At 46.5% G+C, this 18,710-nt stretch overlaps 1 protein-coding gene and 1 long non-coding RNA gene across 4 annotated transcripts; one reads left to right on the top strand and one right to left on the bottom strand.

Annotated features, from left to right (window-relative positions):
- Window positions 1–44: 44 nt before the first annotated feature.
- On the bottom strand, window positions 45–17,625 carry LOC113630988 (uncharacterized). Of its 2 annotated transcripts, none has more exons than XR_003437153.1 (3): window positions 17,536–17,625; window positions 13,177–14,301; window positions 45–946 (listed from the first exon to the last, which is right to left on the bottom strand). It is a non-coding gene; the product is annotated as an uncharacterized LOC113630988 (long non-coding RNA). The 2 variants fall into 2 exon arrangements; XR_003437152.1 differs by lacking the exon at window positions 45–946 and adding an exon at window positions 7,264–7,442.
- DAXX (death domain associated protein) lies at window positions 14,240–18,698 on the top strand. Of its 2 annotated transcripts, none has more exons than XM_027126948.1 (8): window positions 14,240–14,389; window positions 15,289–15,544; window positions 15,699–16,530; window positions 16,656–16,870; window positions 17,030–17,258; window positions 17,421–17,895; window positions 18,055–18,265; window positions 18,454–18,698. In XM_027126948.1, the coding sequence occupies exons 2-8, from the start codon at window positions 15,338–15,340 to the stop codon at window positions 18,511–18,513; spliced, it is 2,229 nt and encodes a 742-aa protein (XP_026982749.1). In that variant the 5' UTR covers window positions 14,240–14,389; window positions 15,289–15,337; the 3' UTR covers window positions 18,514–18,698. The 2 variants fall into 2 exon arrangements, with proteins under 2 accessions (XP_026982749.1, XP_026982748.1); XM_027126947.1 differs by having other exon boundaries at window positions 15,286–15,544.
- The last annotated feature ends 12 nt before the right edge of the window (window positions 18,699–18,710 follow it).

Below are 18,710 nucleotides of genomic sequence, written 5' to 3'. Positions count from 1 at the left end.
AGTCTCAACAACTAGACCACCTGAGAAGTCCCTATTCATATGTTTTTCAAAAGGATGATGTTGAATATCAAAAAGCTATGGCATTGGGACTTCACTGGCGGTCCAGTGGTTAAGATTCTGCTCTTCCACTGCAAGGGGCACGGGTTCAATCTCTGGTTGGGGAACTAAGATCCCACATGCCTCACGGCATAGCTAAAAAAAAAAAAAGCTATGGCATTTAGGTTCTACTGGTTACATTTAAAACAGTAATATAAACAGTCTTATTTTTAAATGTTGATATTTATAAGATACTAAAATTTTTACACTGTTTGTAGTTATTTAAATTTACAAGGAAAAAATTAGATATGAAGTAAAAGACATGCAGGAGGTCACATAGTTTTCCAAAATGTTTTTAGGGAACATGCAAGCAAAAAAATTGAAGACTAATGAACCAGTCCTGGTACTATTAGTACACCCAGGCAAGAAGGGACTCTGCTTTGAGCCCACATTTAAGAGGACACCTCATGTCAACACACACAAACAATTTTGAAGGGACATAGGGGTATCTCTGTTACTAAGGATCTGACACTTAATTCTGGCTCAGTGTATTAATTATCTCTTGTTATATAAAATTACCCCCAAACTAGTAGCTCAAAACAACACACATTATTTCATGATTTCTGTCAGTCAGAAACCTGGGAGAAGCTTAGCTGGATCCTCTGCTTCAGGGTCTCGCATGAAGCTGCAATCAGGGTGTTGCCAGTGGTCTCCTCTGAAGGCTCCGTTGGGGAAAGACCTGATTCTAATCTTGCTCCATGGATCGCTGGCAGGATTCAGTTCCTTAAAGGTTGTTGGACTGAAGATATCAGTCTCTTTTTGGCTATTTCCCAGAGGCCACCCTCAGTTTCTTGCCATGTGGGCCGCTCCAAAGTGGCAGCTTGCTTCTTCAAAGCCAGCAATAGAGTGCCTATAAGACAAAAGTCATGACTTTTAATCTCAGAATTGACATCCTGTCACTCTTTGCCAAATTCTATTCAATAGAAGCAAGTCACTAGGGGACTTCTCTGGTGGCGCAGTGGTTAAGAATCTGCCTGCCAATGCAGGGGACACGGGTTCAAGCCCTGGTCTGGGAAGATCCCACATGCTGTGGAGCAACTAAGCCTGTGTGCCACAGCTACTGAGGCTGCACTCTAGAGCCTGCAAACCACAACTAGAGCCTGTGGGCCACAACTACTGAAGCCCACGCGCCTAGATCCCGTGCTCCGCAACACAAGAGAAGCCACCACAGTGAGAAGCTCATGCACCGCAACAAAGAATAGTCCCCGCTCACCGCAACTAGAAAAAGAAGCAAGTCACTAGATTCAGTCCACACTCAAGGGGAGGGGATTACATATGGGCATAACCATCAGAAGGTGGAGATCACTGGGAGCCATTTTAGAAGGCAGCCTACTAGACACAGCATGACCATAAGTCTAAACATCTGCTGCTATAATTAACACTATTCAAGTTGCAAGGAAATGTGTCTCCTTACCTCTTGTCCTTTATCATTGAAACAAAAGGTGATGGTGACCAAATGCTGTGAAGATTCATAGGTTTTGCTGTTGCTGACCCTGCAGATGGCCACTTGTTTGGGATGCAGGAGAATTTAGCAGTGATAGTGATTAAGTAACAGAAAAGACAAATCAATTAACTTGTCAAACCTCCTCTCAGTCAGTATGAATGTAGTACCTTCTTACATAATGATGTACCCTTTCCCAGTAGGGTCACAGTTGACCACAGTGGCTGAGGAACATGTTCCTGTACTAAACAATTAATATTACTCTTCAATTTGTATACATGCATATGTATGTATAACAAATATGGCACATGAAGTTACACTGGCAACTAAATAGGCATCTAATACTTGAATAGTTTTATTTTTATAAAAATATTTCATAAGATTTAATTAAAATTTCAAAAAGTTAAATTTTCAACTGGCAGCTTTCTTTTTTTAAATTAATTAATTAATTTTATTTTATTTTTGGCTGTGTTGGGTCTTCGCTGCTGCTCGTGGGCTTTCTCTAGTTGCAGCGAGTGGGGGCTACTCTTCCTTGTGGTGCGCAGGCTTCTCATTGCAGTGGCTTCTCTTGTTGTGAGCATGGGCTCTAGGCATGCAGGCTTCAGTAGTTGTGGCACGCGGGCTCAGTAGTTGTGGCTCACGGATTCTAGAATGCAGCCTCAGTAGTTGTGGCACATGGGCTTAGTTGCTCCGTGGCATGTGGGATCTCCCTGGACCAGGGCTCAAACCTGTGTCCCCTGCATTGGCAGGCAGATTCTTAACCACTGCGCCACCAGGGAAGCCCTCCCTTCAAATGGCAGCTTTCTATAAATAACTTTTAATATTTATTCAGTATAATTTGCAATTTACACTTCAATTTTAGTAGATGATTTAAATATTAGAAAAATAACATTTGAAAGCATGATAATAATTTTAATTTTACATTAACTTCATTATATGTCTTCATGAAAATATATTGAAATTATGTAAAGTTTGAAGTCAGTTGCATTTAAGTTTTATTTTATTTTTAATTAACTAATTAATTTTTGGCTGCGTTGGGCCTTCGTTGTTGCGTGTAGGCTTTCTCTAGTTGTGGCGAGCAGGAGCTACTCTTCATTGCAGTGTGCAGGCTTCTCATTATGGTGGCTTCTCTTGTTGCGGAGTATGGGCTCTAGTTATGTGAGCTTCAGTAGTTGTGGCACGTGGGCTCAGTAGTTGTGGCACATGGGCTTAGTTGCTCCACGGCATGTGGGATCTTCCCTGACCAGGGCTTGAACCCGTGTCCCCTGCATTGGCAGGCGGATTCTTATCCACTGTGCCACCAGGGAAGTCCTGCATTTAACTTTTAAATTCTTTAGCCCATTACTGTTAATAGAACATAGATTATATGAAAATCTCAGTTATAACAACATAATTAGTGACTTTGCAAAAATGAAGATAAGAAAAATAAATGGTTTGAAATATATATTTATTAACTTGTAAATAATGCATGTCTCTTTTAAATTGAGGTAACATTGGTTTATAACATAAGTTTCATGTGTACAACATTATACTTCTACTTATGTTTACACTATAGTGTGCTCACCGCCAAAAATTCTGTTTCCATCCATCACCACAAAGTTGACCACCTTTACCCTCTTCACCCTCCCCTCATCCCTTCACCTCTGGTAGCCACTGCTCTGTTCTCTGTATCTACGTATTTGTTTTTGTTTGGTTTGGTTTGTTCATTTATTTATTCATTTATTTTTTTTAAAATTCCACATATGAGTGAAATCATAAAGTATTTGTCTTTCTCCATCTGACTTATTTCACTTAGTGGAATACCCTCAAGATCCGTCCATATTCTCTCAAATGGCAAGATTTAATCTTTTTTATGGCTGCATAGTATTCCATTTAATATACATACACCACACCTTATTTATCCTTTCATCTGCCAGTGGGCACTTAGGTTGTTTCCATAGAGTAGCTATTGTAAATGATGCTGCAATAAACACAGGGGTGCATATTTCTTTTAATTAGTGTTTTCATATTTTGGGGATAAAACCCAAAAGTGGAATAGCTGGGTCATATGGAAATTCTATTCTTAATTTTTTGAGGAATCTCCATGCTGTTTTCCACAGTGGCTGTAGCAGGTTACATTCCCACCAACAATGTACAAGAGTTCCTTTTCTCCCTCCACATCCTCATCAACACTTGTTATTTCTTGCCTTTTTGATAATAGCCATTCTGACAGGCATGAGATTATATCTTGTGATTTTGATTTGCATTTCCCTAATAATTAGTGATGTAGAACATCTTTTTCATGTGCCTATTGGCCATCAGTGTGTCTTCTTTTGAAAAATGTCTATTTGGCTCCTCTGCCCATGTAAAAAAATCAAGTAGTTTTTGAGTTGTATGAGTTCTTTATATATTTTAGATTTTAAGCCCTTATCAGATATATGATTTGTAAATATCTTCTCCCATTCTGTAGGTTGTCCTTTCATTTTGTTGATGGTTTCCTTTGCTGTGCAGAAGATTTTTAACTTGATATAGTCTCCTTTGTTTATTTTTGCTTTTGTTTCCCTTGCCTGTGGAGACATATCCGGAAAGATATTGCTACAATCGATGTCAAAGAGCATACTGTGTATGTTTTTTTCCAGGAGTTGTATGGTTTCAGGTCTTACATTCAAGTCTTTAATCCATTTTGAGTTGATTCTTTTTTTTTTTTTTTTGCATGTTGGCTGTCCAGTTTTCCGCATCATTTATTGAAGAGACTATTCTTTCTCCAGTAATGCACATCTTTATTTTGTTACTCATCCAGCCATATCTGGTCCACCAAAAGAATACCTAGGTACATGCGATAATAATTAAATGTAGTCATTTTGATATTTTTTCCAGCTGTGTTGCTTTACGCACATTCTTTTGTTGTTATGAAAGTAAACTTGGTAAAGTAAGAGTAAAGAACATACCTAACAGTTTATTAGCTTGATGATTAACTTTAAAAAATTTAGACCTATGATATGTGAGCCTCCATTTTTATTCTTGCCCTGGGGCACCTTCTTTTCTCTCCTCAAATCAACTCCCTCATGCCCAGCTGATGACATTACTTCCTAGTTCACTGAAAACCAGGGACAACAGAAAGAACTTCTTTTTCCACTTCCCACCTTCTCCTACATTTCTGCCCTTAGACTCTGTCTCCCTCCAGGCATCACAAATGTGTCTATCTAGGGTCACCCCCTCCACTTGTGCACTGAATCCCAGTCCTTCTCAGTCAAGAGCATCACTCCTACAATTGCACTCCCTGGTCCCTGTCCCTGTCTACTTTGTCATTCCTATCAGCATATAAAAATACCAATATATGTCCATTTTAAATATCCTTCCTCTGAGCCCACATTTCTTTTTACATTATGCTGCATTTCTTTCCTTCCCTTTATGGCAAAATTCTTTGAAAGGACTGGCTGTACTCTTGTTGTCTTTCTCATCTACTACTTTGTCTTGAACTCTTTCCATTTCTTCTGTCAAGAGGTTGGTTTATAGACTCACAGACATAGAGAACAGACTTGTGGTTGCCAAGGATGGGGGGATGGGGGAGGGGAGGATTGGCAGTTTGGGATGAGCAGATGCAAACTATTATATGTAGGATGGATAAACAACAAGGTCCTACTGTATAGCACAGGGAACGATATTCAATATCCTGTGATAAACCATAATGGAAAAGAATATGAAAAAGAATATATATATATATGTATAACTGAATCAATTTGCTATACAGCAGAAATTAACACAACTTTGTAAATCAACTATACTTCAATAAAGTAATTTTAAAAAAGAAGTGGGTTATGAGGTCCATACCTCCTCCCCTTAAATCTAAACATGTTTGTAACTGTCTTATAACCAACAGAAGGCAGCAGAAGTCATACTGCATGATTTCTGAGGCTAGCTCAGAAAAGATTATACAGCTTCTGCCTTACTCATTTCAACATGCTCTTGGAGCCATGAGTGCCATGTAAGAATCTTAACTATCTCAAGGTTGCCATGCTGTGAAAAAGCTCATGCTACATGGAGAGGACAAGTGCAGGTGTTCTGGCCAACATCCCCATTAGAGAGTCAGCTGACAGCTAGCATCAACTGCCAGAAATGCGACAGAAGATGCCTCCAGATGATCCCAGCTCTCAGTGGTTAAGTCACCCTCAGCCTTTAAGTCTCCCCAGATAAGGACCCAGACTTCACTGAGCAAAGATAAGCCATCCTTATTGTGTCCTTTCTGACACAGTATTCCATGAGTATAATAAAATGGTTGTTTTACACCAAGTTTTGGGGTGGTATGTTAGGTGGCTATAGTAACTGGAACAGTGTGTGTGTGTGTGTGTGTGTGTGTGTGTGTGTGTGTGTGTATGTATGTGTATACATATATACATTCATATATTTCCTAGCTCTATTTGCTGAGAAGGCCTAGGAACGATGGCATCATAGTAGCAATGAAGATATCTGGCACCCAGATCTTGGTTTCCAAATACTACCCTTTGTTAAAAGAAGCCAGAGAGGGCTTCCCTGGTGGCACAGTGGTTAAGAATCCGCCTGCCAATGCAGGGGACACTGGTTTGAGCCCTGATCTGGGAAGATCCCACATGCGTGGAACAACTAAGCCTGTGAGCCACAACTACTGAGTCTGCGCTCTAGAACCCTCGAGCCACAACTACTGAAGCCTAGAGCCTGTGCTGCACAACGAGAGAAGCCACCGTAATGAGAAGCCCACGCACTGCAATGAAGAGTAGCCCCCGCTCACTGCAACTAGAGAAAGCCCACAGACAGCAATGAAGACCCAACGCAGCCATAAATAAAATAAATAAATTTATTAAAAAAAAAAAAAAAGAAGCCAGAGGCTCTTGAAGAAATGGTTGATTCCTGGGCTGAGTCAGGAAAAGTACAAATTGAGCCTGAATTACCTCTTGTACCAGAAAGTAATCAAATAATGTTGTAGACATTGCAAAAGGACACAGGAACCAGCTTGGAGCACTTTCTCATTTGCCAAATTTGGGATAATTTTTTTCAACCTTACTTTCTGTTTAATTCATTTTGCCAAACAAACATAGTGAAAACTTTAATCTGACTAATTGTGCAGAAAATAGAATTTGTAGCAAACATAACAGGATAGACTTAAGTCCCTGGCAAGCTGGATCTCCACGAGATCCCATAGATTGCCTTGTAGATGGCCTCCTGGGAGGGAGGTCCTAGGAGGGAGAGGCACAGATCTGCCAGTCCCTATCAGAAGCACAGGCTGCACGTGGGAAGGAAAAGCACAAAAAGTAGAACTGATGTTACTTGGATCTCTTATCACTACATGTGGAAGAGTTCTGATTACTGGCCAAACTCAAGGTGTCGTCTTCCCAAACCCATAGTCCTTGGGCATCCTGCCTGCATCCGTAGGGGATAAGTTTCAAGTTCAATGGTTCTGAAGCCTCTGCTTCACCAGAACCTGCAACGTAAATTTGGGGGTGGGGGTGAAGGTGGGGAGGGGTAGACAAAGTCATAATTGCTGGTGTCACCGGTGCAGAGTCTGAGATCCCAGACTTCAGGAGCTTGCTTCAGGAGGAAACAAGAGAGGGTGCCAGGTCACCAGCAAGAGCCCAACTGCCCTAAGCCTCAGTACTCTCAACCAGTGCCCCAGGAGTATGAGGGAGTTCAACAGCGGCGGTCTAAGGTCCCCACTAAGCTGCTAGGTGTCTGGGAGTTCCGAAGGCCGAAATGGCACTCGTTCACATCCTGTGCTTTTTGCGGATGACAGCCATAGCCAGCAGCCGATCCCTCTCGAGGAGTTCTTCACAGAGCTTGGCCTCAGTGAGACACAGGTGAGGATGCTGCCCTTCATCTCCTTCATCTTCACCTCCATCAGCGCCAGGATGTCCAGCTGCTCGTCCAGCTTGCAGGAGCTCCTTCTCCGTGGTGCCTGACAACAAGTAGAGTGGTTCGAGCCAGTATCAGGGAAGCCCTCACAGCCCTCCCCGCCCCCCACCAGCTGGGGGCCCTTGGGGCTGTGGCAGCCTCTAGCTCCGATGCTGCAGCTGCTGGGGCTGTGGCCTATGAACTCCACTTGCACCACCAAGCCCATGGGCTTCCCATCTTCTCCCGTGGGAATGGTGGGCGCCAGGTGGCACGGATCCCAGAGTCTGGCGCTGCCCAAATTTGGGATAATTTGTGCATGAAATTAATGATGATAGTAACTAACTACAATTAATTAAATAAAATAGAAATGCATGGGTCCAGGCAATATAAGTAAATATAGTAGTAATGGATTACAAGTTATTGAGTAAAATTGGAATCCATGAGTCCATATGATATAAATAAATAAATGAATAAATGAGGGAGAAAGAAATGTTCTTTTATAGTCGATTGTTGACTGAAAACTGAAGAAGAAATGACGGAGTAAAAAAAAAAAAAAATCACCATTTAATAAACATCATTGGGCTTCCCTGGTGGCGCAGTAGTTAAGAATCTGCCTGGCAATGCAAGGGACACGGGTTCGAGCCCTGGCCCGGGAAGATCCCACATGCCGCGGAGCAACTAAGCCCGTGCACCACAACTACTGAGCCTGAGCTCTAGAGCCCACAAGCCACAGCTACTGAGCCCACGTGCCACAACTACTGAAGCCTGCACGCCTAGAGCCCGTGCCCCACAACAAGAGAAGCCACGACAATGAGAAGCCACAACGAAGAGTAGCCCCCGCTCACCGCAACTAGAGAAAGCGTGCGCACAGCAACGAAAGACCCAACGCAGCCAAAAATAAATAAATAAATAAATTTAAAAAATAAAAATAAACATCGTCATGCTTATTCCGATGAGAGTCATAAAGGGATGCTAAGGCAGGTAGGTGGAGATTTGGTGATGTGTCAGATACTTAGGAATTACAAAGGGACAGTTAGGACTTTAAGGTGGAGAACCTGCCAGACTGGTTTGGCAGCATCAGAAGTGAGATGGTTTTGCCTCCAGCAACTTCTGATGTGATACACAAAGGCCGCATCATTTCTCTCTTGCCCCAACATGTACTTAGGTTGGAGAGATTGTACAGAAATGAAAAGCCTGTACTCTTTAAAACTAATTCATGAAAGAGAAAGACAGAAGAACTGCCCACATTGAAGGAGTCTGCAGATATGTGACTACCAAATGCGATTTGTGACCCTGGACCAAAAAGGACAGAGGCATTAGTGGGACAGCTGATGAACTCTGAATTGTACCTATAATTAGATAGTGGTGTTGACTTCCTGATTAGGATGGTGTATTTGTTTGCTAGGGCTGCCATAACAAAGTACCACAAACGGGGTGGCTTAAACAGTAGAAATTTATTTTCTTACAGTTCTGAAAGCTAGAAGTCAGAAATCAAAGAGTCAGCAGGGTTGGTTCTCTCTGAGGGCTGTGACAGAAGTCTCTTCCATGCCTCTCCCCTAGATTCTGGTGGTTTGCTGGCAATCTTTGGCGTTCCTTGGCTTGTAGACACATCAACCCTATCTCTGCCTTCACATTCACATGACATTCTGGTCTTGACATATGCTGGTCTGGACGTGATGTTCTGGTCTGGACATGTCTGTGTCCAAATTTCCCCTTTTTATAAGGACATCAGTCATATTGGATTAAGGGTCCACCCTACTGCAGTATGACCTCATTTTATTTTAACCAATTACATCTGCAACAACCCTATTTCCAAATAAGGTCATATTCTGAGGTACTGGGAGTTAGGGCTTCACTATCTGAATTTTGAAGGGACACAATTCAACCCATAATAGATGGTTATATTGGGGTTGAGAGAAATAAGCAAATATAACCAAATGTTGACAAATGGGGAATCAGGGTGAAAAGGATACCAGAGTTCCCGATACTGTTCTTAAGTGTTTTCTGTAAGTTTGAAATTACTTCAAAAAAATTTTTAAATTCAATAAAGTGCTGAGTTTATGTATTACACAAGATCTTAGTGCTGAACCTATCATGGGGAAGGAACTATAAGGAGATGATAAAGGTGTTTGGGTGGCCTTATTGCAAACTTGCCTGAGACATAGTGAGGGTATCAGAAATTAATACATTATGTTTACACAGCACTTCATAATTTACAAAAAAAAAATCTTATTTCGTTTGTCCCTCCTGACAACTTTGTGAGGCAAGACTTTTTCAATTTTAAAGAAAAACTAAAGAAAGGTCAGCTGACTGGCCCAAGGTCTCCATCATACAACTGTTAAAGGTAAACTGAGGCATGTTAAAATTTTAAGTTTGAGCAAAAAATGCATTCAAATGGGCCCGCACCAAACCAGAAGTGGTTATGAGCGCTCCTCAGACCTCAGCCAGAGGAAAAACTTAAATGGAGAAAGTGTGGAAACAGAGAAAGGAAATTATTTGATTGGCTATAGCTTAGCCTAGTTGGCTGTGTGTGATTGGTTGTCCTTTAGTGTTTTTTTGTTTCGTTTTGATGTTTTGATTTTGTTTTTGTGTTGCCTGTGCCTCCCAGCATGCAGGATCTTAGTTCCCCAAACAGGGATCGAACCTGTGCCCCCTGGAGTGGAAGTGCTGAGTCCTAACCACTGGACTGCCAGGGAATTCCCTCCCTTGGCATCTTGATTACATGACCTTGAGGCATTTACAGGTTTAGATTTTGGCTTGCTTAAGTAGGCCGCCATGACATTAGAGCCACTCAGTCTGATGGCCTCCTTGTTTAATTAACACAACTAATAAATGATTAGTTTGGACCCTGATCCAGTTTTTTTTTTGACTTGTAATGACCTCCTGTGGCGGTAGCAAACGATGACACGAGTTGACTCTAAACAAAACTGTGACTTCCCTGGTGGTCCAGTGGGTAAGGCTCCACGCTCCCAATGCAGGGGACACTGTACGATCCCTGGTCGGGAACTAGATCCCACATGTATGCCTCAACGAAGTCAGCATGCCACGACTACAACCCAGCGCAGTCAAAATAAATAAACAAATATTTTAAAAACAACAACAAAAAAAAACCTGTGACATCCTTTGTACCATTTTGGGTAAACAAGTTCTTCCCAAGAAAACAATGTCTTCTTATTAAGATCAAACTGGAGTTTAGGTAAGAGACCATAGAGGCTCCAGATTAGGTAAGAGACCATAGAGGCTCCAGATATGAGGTTCACTATGGACCCTTTCCTCCGCTGTCCACACTCCACCCCCCAACCACCACCTACGGGGCGGGTGTGGGCCGGTCTCCATATGGACTTCGATTTCCCTCACGAACTTTCAGGCCAGTGCCTGGGGAACACGGTCCAGAAAAGGCCTTCAACCCGTGCCACAATACAGCCTCTTGGACATTTCCCACCAACTCTCAGGCCACGCCCCTCACGCACAAGCTCGCTCTTCCTTATTATTGCCCCAATAGTTAAGTCCCAATCATTCTCCTTCGCACCGCTGGCCAATCATGTTCTTTCTCTTTTTATAAACCTCCGCCCTGGCTCCTGCAGTCCAATGATTGATATAATCGTCTTCAAAGTCACGAAGCAAGAGTGCGGGGTTTCAGCGCCGCAACCTCGGGGCCCCACAGACCTGGGGAAGAACTACGAGCCTGCGTGGACTGTAGCCACCGCTGCTCGCTCTCCCCCCTCCCCCCACCTAGGTTAGGCGTGTCCCACCCGCCCCCCCAACCACCCAATGTAAAGCTGAAAAGGGCCTTAGGTGCTTGACTAGCATACTAGGTCCACTTGCTCCCTCTGTCTGTAGGGGCCCAAGACCTTGAGCCTTAAGCTTAGAGGCCCAGAATGACTTGGTCAGCTCCAGCTGGCATGTCTCTGTTGGGCCTTCAGCTTCCGAAACACAGAATTATAAAACGGTAAAGCTGGACAGACTTTAGGAATTGTTTAATCCAGACCATTCACATTGCACTGACTGTTCCAAAGGCTCAGAGGCCCTCCTCTCCTTTCTTTCTCTTGGTTGGGGGAATTAGGGTCAAGCTCCGCAGGTGCAGGACTTGCCAACACCACGTCCCTTAATCCTGGCCAGGCTGAGTAAGGGCTTCCATCCCAGCCTCCGTGCTCCAGCCAGCTGTCACACAGTGGGTTAAGATGGCTGAGGAGGAGGGTGATGTGGACGAGGAGGACGTGTTCCTGGCGTTTGCCCGGAGGCCCTCTCCTCCCAGGGGTCCCCTGCGGCAGGCCATGGACAAGGCCTTCTTTATCTTCCTGGTCCTCACCCTGACACTACTGACGCTGGAGGCTGTTTATAAGCTGCTATGGCTGTTACCATGGGCAAAGTTTGGGGACTGGCTCCTGAGAACACCTCAGATGGAGGAGGAGCTGGAACTGTGACCGCCTTTCCTATAAACGTCCTCTTTCCCTGCCACAGAGGTGAGAGGGGAGAAAGGGGGAAATGGGGGCTTTGGAGGGACACTTGGAGAGCTGAGAGCAGCTATCTTAAAATTTCTGCACCTATACTCCGGGAATTAATTTTGAAAAAGTTTATAATCCTCAGGTATTTTTAAGTAAGCACCTAAAACTTTTCATCATACATTAACATTGTTTCAAGGATGTAATTCCTGGCATATAAAAAATATTCACATTTTAAAATAAAACAATTAAATCAATCTTTTGTGTGTCCAGGGGAGTTGAAATATCAGAGTGACTTGATATTCACCACCACTCGTTTAAAAATATAATTGGGAATCCTTCCTTTTCTTCTTCCATCATTCTCTTTTCTCCTAGAACTTCTATTACCATTCTACTTCTCCACAGACAATTTTATCCTTTTATACTTGAAAGTCTTTTATTGACCAATCTATCACTCTTTCCTACATAAACATATATATTAATTGAGATGAAAAATATTTTTCTTTCTTGTGACCATAAGACTCTAGTTTTTTAGAAAAATTTCTTCTGGGTTATCATTACAATTATTATGTGAGCAGAACTGATTAAATAGCATAAAGATTGTACACATTTTCATAATTGTTAATATTAAAGGTACATTTTTTTTCTGTTTCAGCTTGCAGGATCTTAGTTCCCTGACCAGGGATCAAACCCCAGCACCCTGCTTGGCAACACAGAGTCCTAACCACTGGACTGCCAGGGAACTACCTAAAAGTACATTTTAAGTGAGATAGACGAGGTGGTGCTCATGGTGCCTTGAAGAAACAGGTTACATGTCTCTTTATTTAAGACAAAGTAAGGGAATTCCCTGGCCGTCCAGTGGTCAAAACAAAAACAAACACAAACAAACAAAACCAAAAAACAAACAACAAAAAACAAGGTAACATCCTGAGATTTCATGATTGAGAACTACAGTATCCTTTTTTTTTTTTTTTTTTAAGAGGGAGAAAGTCTATTGTAAAAGAGAAAAGGAAGAAGGAGAAGCTCTACTGCAGGAATTTACTGAGGAAAACAAATTTTGGGAAAATTGAGAATCTGGAAATTAAGTCCCTTATATCTCCCAAATCCGAGTACCCTTGGGCAAGTCTTCATGTCCCCCAATTTGAAGACTTAGATGACTGGAGAGAAGTGGTGTGGGATTCTTTAATGGAAGGGAGAGTTTGAGGTTCTGGGACTCTGAGGGCTTGGGGATGTAAGGGTCTGTGGTCCCAGAAAGTGGCAAGATGCTCACCATCTGTGGAATTCGCAAGGATGCAGGAGGTGGGAAACTCAGCAGTTGGAACCGTATTAACATTTCCGGTTTCCCCAGAAGCTCACCTTTGGACCCAGCTCTGCCTCCACGAGTCCCTCCAGCTTCCCTAAAGCTGGGTTGGGGGGGGGGGGGCGGGCGAGGCGGGCGTCAAAGTCGTTTTCTTCTCTCTTCCTTCTTTCATCAGCTCTCTCAGAGGAAGAGGACGAGAGAGACTCGAGGTATTTTACGAGCCTCATTTCGTCTCACAGCCCTCACAGCGGCAATTGGCACAGATTCTTCTCAGAACCCCCTCCCCACATCGCCCGTCCTCAGGCCCTGGAGCCCCTGGACAAAGCACGGCCTCCTGGTCATCAGCGCCTGCGCCTCGGGAATCCCCTCCAGAAAAGGAAGGAGAACCACCCAGGTCCCACCTACTTGGTTGGTCATTAGTTCTGTGGTGGAGCTTGAAAAGCAAACCAACAACAATAGCAGTAATAATAACACATTTGTACAGCGTGTTGTGCTCATTTGTATGCATGTGTTATGACTTCAAGATTGGGAGATGTAGGCAACTGGATGTAGAAATAGCTTCTGGACAGCGACAAGGGAGCGCACAGCCCATAGAAAGGAATGACAGGCACATTCGATTAAGCCGTGGAAACTGGTACCTGGCAGGTAGGAAAGCAGCGCCAGAAGGCTTGTCAATAGCCCAGTGGATGGAAAAGGTTTTATTTCCCTCTTAAGAGATTCCCGCCCTTCCGTGCACCCTTGTGCAGCCTTGGAGGGCTGATTCCTCAGCTGCCCTGTTCCGTTCCCCCCTCCCCTGCTTGGACAGGTGGCTCAGTCCTCCCGGCACGCGACTCGCCGGCAGCTGGGCCAGGATGCGGGAAGTTTCTGATTGGCGGAGTGGCAGAAGCACCGGGTGAAAAGAGCTCCACTGGCGGCGCGCCCCAATCCGGGCGTAGCCAGCGCCGTACGGCAAAATGGCGTCCTCCAAGCATTTGGGACGCCCGGATGGGACAATTTCGTCCCCTGCAGGTCAGGGGGAAGGGAGCCGCAGACTATGTGGGCGGCATTAGAAGCCCTCGCGGGGCGGGTCCACCGTCACTTCCGGCCACCGGGGGCGGGGGGGACTGGATTCCGTACGACAATATGGCCGCACCTAGATGCCTGTAGCCGGAAACTCCGCGGCTTCCGGTCCGGAGTAGGGCCTGCGGTGGGAGGGGGAAGGAAGACGGAGGGAACCATGCGAGGTTCTGAGATCAGCGGCGAGGGTCTTCTCGAGAGACTGTTTCTGAGGTGGGGGCCGGACGGTGCGGGGAGGGAAGGCGGGGGCGGGAATGTCGAGGGACAGGTACTGGGGGGTTCCGGGCGCTGAGTCTGAGGGGCAAGCTGTGGTACCTTCCTTCCTATCCCTGAAGGGGAGTGGGGCGGCCGGGGGCTGAACTGGGGGAGGGGTACTTGGCGGGAAGCTCATCTAGGGGAAGGACCGGACTCAGGGATGGAATCTGAGTGGAAGCAGGAGAGCCCAGTGTGGGGCTCACTATCGGTTACAGGTCCCAGAAAGAGAATGGGGAAAATTAGGGTGGGGTGAGAGGGAGGGGGACTTGAGGTGAAATATCTCCAACCTAACGCCCCGGTTTGAGGAGAGCCATCAGAGGGTGGAATATGGAGATAATTTAAGTAGGAGAAAGGGGGATGGATTGTTGGGAGGGAACCTTCTTCGCCTCAGAGAGTCTCGGAGTTGGGGTGAACCTTCAGGATGGAGTGAGGGTGTGGATTTGATGTGTGTGAGAACGAAAGGGGAAAACACCTGAGGTGGTGCCAGCGGGGGTGTGGTATCTGTTCGAGGGGATGTCAAGGAAATCTGGAGTGCAATGTGAGAGGTCGTCCAGGGGTTGAGAGGAAGAATCAACTTGCCAACTATGAGAAATAGTGGGGAAATGCAACTGAAAGACCGGATATCGACGTGAGGGGTGGAGCTGGGGGTGGGACTTAAGGTTTTCTGATGGTTTGGGGCTCGCATAGTAAAGGGCCCAAAAAACATATGGTACTAATGGTTGCTGAAGATAGGCAGTGAGGACACTGTTGGGCATGGCTGGGTGTTTTGAAACCCAAGAAGACTGAAAAATGTGTGAGATGAAGGGATGGGGCTATGCTGGAGGGGCTCTGTCTGAGGCCCCATCCCCTTCCAGCAGGAATTACGAAATCCCCAACACTTCCTCCCTCCGGGGGATTTGATCCCCCATGGCCACCGCTAACAGCATCATCGTGCTGGATGATGATGATGAAGATGAAGCAGCTGCTCTGCCAGGGCCCTCCCACCCACCCCCCAATCCGGCCTCACCCAGGGCAGAAGCCCCTGGCTCCTCTCAGCCCCATGGGGCTGGAGGAAGCAGTAGTTCGGGCGGCAAGAAATGCTACAAGTTGGAGAATGAGAAGCTGTTTGAAGAGGTGAGCTTTAGGGGAGAAGATTCTCGTACCCCAGGGAGGGGGATGGCTGACTGGCTCTCCTGTCCTTTCTTCCCCACTAACCCCACCTCACCTTCTTTCTCTCAATCCCATCCCTTGTCTCTTTCCCCCTCCCTTTTTCTCCTGAACCTTCCAGTTCCTTGAACTGTGTAAGACGCAGACGGCGGACCACCCTGAGGTGGTCCCGTTCCTCTATAACCGGCAGCAGCGGGCCCACTCTCTGTTTTTGGCCTCGGCGGAGTTCTGCAACATCCTCTCTCGGGTCCTCTCTCGGGCCCAGAGCCGGCCAGCTAAGCTCTATGTCTACATTAATGAGCTCTGCACTGTTCTCAAGGCCCACTCAGCCAAGAAGAAGCTGAACCTGGCCCCTGCTGCCACCACCTCTAGTGAGCCCTCTGGGAATAACCCTCCCGCAGACCCCTCCTTGGACCCCACAAGTGCTGAGACCACTGCCTCTGAGGCCCCAAGGACCCATGGTTCCCGGCGGCAGATCCAGCGCTTGGAGCAGCTGCTGGCACTCTACGTGGCAGAGATCCGGCGGCTGCAGGAAAAGGAGTTGGATCTCTCAGAATTGGATGACCCAGACTCCACTTACCTGCAGGAGGCGAGGTTGAAGCGTAAGCTGATCCGCCTCTTTGGGCGGCTGTGTGAGCTGAAAGACTGCTCTTCACTGACAGGCCGGGTCATAGAGCAGCGCATCCCCTACCGTGGTACCCGCTACCCAGAGGTCAACAGGCGCATTGAGCGGCTCATCAACAAGCCAGGGCCTGATACCTTCCCTGACTATGGAGACGTACTGCGGGCTGTAGAGAAGGCAGCTGCTCGGCACAGCCTTGGCCTCCCCCGACAGCAGCTCCAGCTCATGGCTCAGGATGCCTTCCGAGATGTGGGCATCAGGTTACAGGAGCGTCGCCACCTTGATCTCATCTACAACTTTGGCTGTCACCTCACAGATGACTATAGGCCAGGTAGGCATTAGTGAGATGCTCCTTGGTAATCCTCATTCGTCAGGTGTGTGGTGGAGGGGGTGTCTCTCTAGTCCCTTCTTCTAGGGTTCTGGGTGAGTACACTGACTTTATATCTTCCCACATAGGCATTGATCCCGCACTGTCAGATCCTGCCCTGGCTCGGCGCCTGCGGGAGAACCGGAGCTTGGCTATGAGCCGGCTGGATGAGGTCATCTCCAAGTATGCAATGATGCAAGACAAGAGCGAGGAGGGTGAGAGACAGAAGAGAAGAGCGCGGCTCCCCCAAGCCACCTCTTCCCACTCTGCAGACCCCTCCAAAGCCTCCTTGGATTCTGGTGAGGTATGGAAGGGAATACACCCTTCAGAGAGACCTCGTCCTTCCACTGCACTGGCCAGGAGGGAGTACGTGGTGACTGATCATGGCGTGTGCGGAAGGAATGCAAGAAGCAGCCCCTCTGGGGCAAGGGATTCCATAGAGAAACTCCTTTGTCCCCTGCAGGGCCCTAGTGGGATGGCATCCCAGGAGTGCCCTACCACCTCCAAGGCTGAGACCGATGATGAAGATGAGGAAAGTGATGAGGAGGAGGAGGAAGAGGAGGGAGAGGAAGATGAGGAGGAAGACGAGGAGGCCACAGATTCCGAAGAAGAGGAGGATCTGGAACAGATGCAGGAAGGTCAGGGGGACGATGAAGAGGAGGAGGAGGAGGAGGAGGAGGACGAGGAAGCAGGTATGTCAAGGAAACAGTATTCTTGTCGGTTCCCTCTACTCTGTTGGGCATGAGCCCCCTGTTTGAGATCCTTCCCTTCTTCCTCTTACTCCTAGTGTCCTCCCAGCAGTTTTCTTTCCCCTAGTTCTTTTGCTACCCCTCTCCTCTTTTCTTCTTTTCCAGGGAAGGATGGAGATAAGAGCCCCATGTCCCCACTACAGATCTCCACTGAAAAGAACCTGGAACCTCGCAAAGGGATCAGCGGGTCGTTGGGGGAGCAGCAAAACAAAGGACTCACAGTGTCACCATCTTCACTGGCAGAAGAGCCCCCGGCCCCCTCCAGCGTAGTTGCTGAAAGCAGTGGAGAGCACCTCGAGGAGTTGCCCCTGGAGGAGGAGAGCCCTATGTCTCAGCTCTTTGAGCTAGAGATTGAAGCCTTGCCCCTGGATACTACTCCTTCCCCTGAGGAGAGGGACGTTTCCTCTTCCAGGAAGCAATCAGAAGACCCTCTCACCACTGTCTTGGAGAATGGAGCAGCCATGGTCACCTCCACTTCCTTCAACGGAGGCGTCTCTCCTCACACCTGGGGAGATTCCAGTCCTCCCCACAAGAAATCTCGGAAGGAGAAGCAAACAGAAGCCGGGCCATTAGGAAAGAGGTAACAGCAATAAGGAGGAGAAAGAGGGAAGCCAAGGAGGGACTGCGGGGGCTTTCTGAGAGGAATACTGTGGAACGGAGTCTGCGAGGAGAAACTGGAGCTCCCCCTCCATCCTCAGTCTCCACATACCCTTCCACCCACATATGTTTCTGTTTCTAGCTATGTGGAAAGGCAAAGGGCAGTGCATGAGAAGACACATACTCTGCCCAGCCCGCCTTCCCCCTTGGCTTCCATGGCTCCAGTTGCCGATTCCTCCACAAGGGTGGATTCTCCTAGCCACGGCCTGGTGACCAGCTCCCTCTGTAGCCCATTTCCAGCCCGGTTGTTCGACACCCCACAATCACAACCCTCCAGACCTGGTACTTTTAAGGTAAGAGGGGGAGGCTGTGTTTCCTGACTTCATTCTCTTTCATTGTTCAGTTTGGGGTATTCTGTCTGCTGCACTCATCACCTCCTCTCTCTTCCCACCCCAGTTTTTGATCTCTGATAAGTCCTTCCCTTGGCTTCTCGTCCGCTGTGTTCCAGACCTCTCTGACTCTGTCTCTCACTCCCCTGCAGATGAGTGTGGCCACACAGTGCGATCCAGAGGAGATCATCGTGCTCTCAGACTCTGATTAACTGCCTCCCCCTCCTCCCTGCCTCCAAAATGTTTTGGGATAGTATTTGGAGGACGGTGGGAACCAGACGACTGAGGAAGGGATGGACTGAGCTAATCGCCTTTTGGTGGTTTCTTTAAAAAAAAAAAAAAAGCTTAAGTTTTACACAGAAACATTAATAAACAATAAAGTTCTTTTCTTATTGTATTCCTGTCTTTT

This window comes from Aethalodelphis obliquidens, unplaced genomic scaffold (assembly GCF_003676395.1).
Source record: "Aethalodelphis obliquidens isolate GAN/ISIS:26980383/991018 unplaced genomic scaffold, ASM367639v1 scaffold31, whole genome shotgun sequence".
Lineage (NCBI taxonomy): Eukaryota > Metazoa > Chordata > Mammalia > Artiodactyla > Delphinidae > Aethalodelphis > Aethalodelphis obliquidens.
The sequence above is the reverse complement of the archived record's forward strand: the minus strand, read 5'-3'. Positions and strand labels throughout refer to the sequence as shown.